Consider the following 5,157-nt stretch of genomic DNA (forward strand, 5'->3'; position numbering starts at 1 on the left):
TAGTAAGTTTTAATTATTGGTTGGTATTTTTAGTAGGTTTTAATTATTAGATGTTATTTTTAGTAGGTGCCAGAAACCTCCGTGTTCCTGCGGAGACAGTGCCACTTTCTGATCCGATCTCTGCCACCAGGATGTTGTGTGGCGCCCTCATCATGCCAACCATTGCCACCATCATGGGAAAAATCATGCTGGGATCTGTTCACTCAAACTTCCAGCGCACGCTACTGGTATATAGAAACACATAAAAAAGCTTAATAAATAGTAACCAGTTCAAAATTAAAAATGCAGTCCATTCTACATTCTAATGTTAACTGTTCACAAATTTTCTTGACTTGTGAGATTTCCATTTTCTAAAGAAAAAAAAATTTCCTTCCAAAGTACCAGAGTTTAAATAAATGTCATTTACTTATCTAGGCAAAATATGTTCAGCACATTTATTACACAGTCGGACTGTTTTTTGTACAACAAGACATTTTAATATATGAAAAAAAAAATAAATTACCAATTTTTGATTTTCAGGGTGGTGTAGCTTTCACAATACTTAAAGGAGCACTGAAGATTTACTATAAACAACAGCAATATCTACGACAGGCAAATCGTGTAATCAAAGACTATCCTATGGAGGACAATACTACATCATCATCTGTGTAACTATAGCTAGTAAGAAAGGTATCTGGACCTCATATGCCAACAAAATCAATTCAGACACGCTGAAAAACACTATTTCAGGAATTTTTCCAACAAAAGAATCTAAATTTCATCCTAGCTACTAGACATGACTAGAGTAGTGACATAGGCATGATCATAAGTTATGGTGGAAAATGAGAGAAAGGGAGATAACTCTGCCAGGATTGTGCTTTTTCAAAAATAATAATTTGCAGCTGGTTGATGATGGACAAGTATTGATGAAATTGTGATATTATGATACTACTGTCTTGTATTTTCTCAGTATTTTAAGGATAAACTGTGTTAAGTCATATGTATTCAGCTTTCCAGATCAATGTGCTAACATTCTACCAATTAAGATATAGACCAAAAGATTCATTGGAACTTTTGTAAATGATAATGGTGCCATGTGTAAAACATACAATGATATGATATAATTTGTTAGACCGTTCTAGATATTGTAAATTAAATCAAATTCACTTCTGGCTGACAACCACTTCTGTATAATTTCTGTACATGTATTTAGGAGTACTGTAGTTTTTAGCTAGACACAAATCTGGCAAAAAATGTCCTTAAAAATTGGTATATAATTTTTGTTAGAAGTAATTTAGCAGTTGTTTAATTCCAAGAAATATAACTCTTATATCTGATGTGGAATGAATTGTGAATGATATTCAGTTTTAACAGTTTCAACACTCTCACTAATAATGCCAAAATTAAATCCTCGCAAAAAATGCTGTTTTTACAGTACATGCGTACCTTCTTGATTACTGCTCTAAGTGTGTCAGAATTAATCAAACTTTCAATGGAATTCGTTTTAGAAAAGTACTCTTTTTTTGGCAGTTTTTTTCTGATGAATGAAGTTTTTAAAATTTTCAGAGACCTGTCCCTATAATGCAGGAAAAATATATTTGAAAACTGCATGTTATCTCATAAATTATAGGACGCCATGTACTAGTTCTGTCAGAAAGTTGGTAGCCAGCCAGTCATAAGTCATTTTTTTTTATGATTTTCCATGAGGGAGAATGTAAAATAACTTTTCAGATCGTGTGTACATGTACAATACATGTACAACATTTATTAAAAAACAGGATATGACTAGAGAGGAACTTATTTTTGTTTTGAAAATGATTTTTGTGACATGAAACGCATCATAATTATCATATGAAGTTGTCATTGTAAATACCTTTTCCAGACAGACAAGTCTACATTTATTTAGTTATTATATGGATGAATAATTATTCCTAGCTCTCTGACTGACTGAGGTCCAACAGTGTAGAAATCATATTAAGTTATTTTCACCTGCATGAGACCTTCCATTTTTTTCTAGGTAAAAGCAAACCAGTATACAAGCTATAAAAATACCAGTTTGTTTTTACAAAGTGCCACTTTCTTTGAAACCTACGTGCACAGGAGACATTAAATGTAGAATTAACTTTGGACAGCCTTAGAGCAAAAAATAAATCAAAATTTTGAATTGATAAATTAAGTATGAAAAGTTATGTTTACCTGCCCTCCAGGTAAACATAACATGTATTTTTTTTTTACATTGGACCAAAAATAGACTATGAACTTCTAAATTGATACAACTGGTTAAGAAAAGTTGTATTTCACCTGCACCTGACTTTTAGATTGCATTTATTTCTATGACATTGTACATCTCACAAAATAGATTAAGAAAATCTAAATTAATACAACTGAATATGTTTTTCTTATTCTCGCTTCTCTTACTGTATTCGATTAGGACTTCAATAAATGTGAACAATCAAGATGGCAAAGTTTGCTTAACTAGTTTGTATCATTAATAAATCATTGAATCATATAATAAATCAATTATTGCTGTTTTTGAGGTCAATATGATGATTTAGCCACCCTCAAAGTACAATATTCATCTCTGCCCTTCGGGCTTGGTGAATATTGTACTCCTCAAGAGGCTAAATCATCATATTAACCTCAAAAACAGCAATATTTGTGTAATGTTCATAGAATAGCTTAATCACATTTTAATGTATATAAAAGTTATGTAACTTGTATAATATATCAAGAAAGATGCATGGAAGGACAGCACTGACAGGGAAAAAAGGAAAAGAAACTTTGTAATTTGATAGAAAGAGATAAGTAGACTCTAGATGTGTTAGGTTTTACTAACATAAGCAAAGTATCTTTGAGCACCTCCTAAAGATAAGTAAAAAAAAAAGGGGGGGGCTCCTTAAGCTTCATCATCTTCCTAGGTTTTCTAGACTACGTATACAGTTTGAACATTATTACTCAGGTTAGCTCGTTAATTCTAGTACATTTTTATCATGTTGATTATGATAAAATGGTTTGTAACTTTTAATTTTCCTTTTGTTCATATATAGTGTGATAAGTACTTACATAAATGTACTTATAATTTGCTACTTTATTGGGTGATTGCTTTGTTATATTTTGTTATATATATATATATATATATATATATATATATATATATATATATATATATATATATTATATATATATATATATATATATATATATATATATATATATATATATATATATATATATATATATATACTGTCAATTTTGGCAGTTAGAAATATTTCTCCTGAAGTATTGGTTTGTGTGATGTTTTTGTCATGCTTTTGCCTGTAATCAAAAGAAGCTTGTGAATTTTAAGGGAGCTGACTGGGATTTTTTTTTAGTGTAAAAACTACAAAAGAAAAGCTCTCCTTTATACCATGTATATCCTACACTGACTTCAGTGTACATGCAAAGTTTCATCAAAATCTATTGTAGGGTATTTTTAGGGACCATCTCAGAATACAGTTACATTTAATGTAATGGAAACCCTAGTTGGTCCCTTTAAGGTTTATGACATAATGATTGTCAAAAACAGAAGAGTTGTGTATAATTATAACATATCTGAATCTATAGCAAGAGAATTACTATGAAGAGAGACATGCCACATCAAGCAATAACTATTCAATGCTAATGATAGATTTTTACAAAAGTTAGATATGGTGAGCTTGCTTAGTTTTTCTCTAACTGTACAATGCCTCACTAATGTTGATACAAAAGCTGGATATTTTTCAATAAACAGTTAAATTCTGATGAGATCTTGTCCTGAATTGTGGTATGACATTACAGAACAAATACATGCACTGTATTTTACCTCTTATAGAGTCAAAACCCCACCATGAGCCCATGACAAAGTTGGTGACAGTTTATCTGCATTTCAGGGAAAATTTATTGAGCAGGTCTGGTTCCCAAGTACCTGCAGGATTATACTCCTATGGATGCATGCTGCAAGACTTGTTTTCTAGTAGACCTGAAGATTGAGGCAGAATGGCTTGTATATGAACTGATGAAGATATTTATAGTTAGAGCATGTTCAGATTTCATCTTCAGTATGGGGTTTAGAATCCTCTATCTTTCACTGTTGTCTTCAGACGTCTGAAGTAATTGACCTGCTTTTCTGATGGGGGTATCAGGTGCCCTTGTGGTGTACTGTATTAAAATATATAATTGATTGACTTAAGCTGGTATAAATTTCCTACACTTGGTGAATTGTGAGACCATGGTTACAAAGACACTTGTGCTCCACTTCCCCCAACTCTATTAGGAGTCTCTCCCATCTTCTTTACATATGTACAGAATATGCACATTTGTAACTCGAGGTACTGGGAGGAAGCTCACAAAATTATTCCCCCTGCTTCAATTTTTTAAAGGGTCTATGTGCAATTTTGTAAATTTGACCTTGAACCTTGCCAAAATGACCTTGGTAAAAAAAAAAAAGACTGATCCAGTGGTCATAAATAATCTTTAGTGAAATATGGACATACAATGTTTTATATGAAAATTATAGTTTTGTCATGAATTTCATAATTTTTTTAATAATTTTTTCTTTCAGTACCCCTGAACTGACCTTGGATCATGGTTATGACACATTCTCAAGTCATAAACAATCTCAAATTGTACCAAGTATGACCTTCCAGTGATTCTCCATTACAAAATTATAGCCTGGACAAGAATTTAACATTTTTTCTACCAGTGACCTTGAACTCACCAGAATGACATTGGGTCAAGACTCACCCTTAGGTCATTGAAAATCTTTGAACCAAGTATGAGCTTCCAATGATTCTCCATTACAAACTTACTGCCTTGACAAGTTTTAAAAAAAAATTTCTGCCAGTGACTTTGAACTCGCCAGAATGACCTTGTTCAAGGTCATGACACACCCTGGAACCATAAATAATCTTTGTAACAAGTATGAGCTTCCAATGGCTCTACATTACAAAATTATAGCCTGGATAAAATTGGTATAGATTTACATTGCACAAAAAAAGAATAATTAAACTGTCAAGAGTTCCACTACACAAGTCCCAGTCTGGCCAACACTTGTTCCCGCTGTCATAGATGTAATATTCACTTTAACTCAATTTAGGATCTGTGACCCTGATGCAAGTACACATGATTTTTTTGTGAGCTGGTGTAATGAAAACACACAAA

General features: G+C 32.1%; 1 protein-coding gene across 1 annotated transcript in view; it reads left to right on the forward strand.

Annotated features, from left to right (window-relative positions):
- Window positions 1-1,151, forward strand: part of LOC133194268 (E3 ubiquitin-protein ligase MARCHF5-like) — a 51,332-nt gene extending 50,181 nt beyond the window's left edge. The window contains exons 5-6 of the mRNA XM_061330262.1: window positions 64-227; window positions 520-1,151. Of these exons, the coding sequence (XP_061186246.1) occupies window positions 64-227; window positions 520-651 (296 nt within the window). The 3' untranslated portion in view covers window positions 652-1,151. The remainder of the gene's footprint in view (window positions 1-63; window positions 228-519) is intronic.
- Window positions 1,152-5,157: the final 4,006 nt, after the last annotated feature.

This window comes from Saccostrea echinata, unplaced genomic scaffold (assembly GCF_033153115.1).
Source record: "Saccostrea echinata isolate AGI-Se365-2 ecotype Australia unplaced genomic scaffold, CSIRO_AGI_Sech_v1 ptg000001l, whole genome shotgun sequence".
Taxonomy (NCBI): Eukaryota; Metazoa; Mollusca; class Bivalvia; order Ostreida; family Ostreidae; genus Saccostrea; species Saccostrea echinata.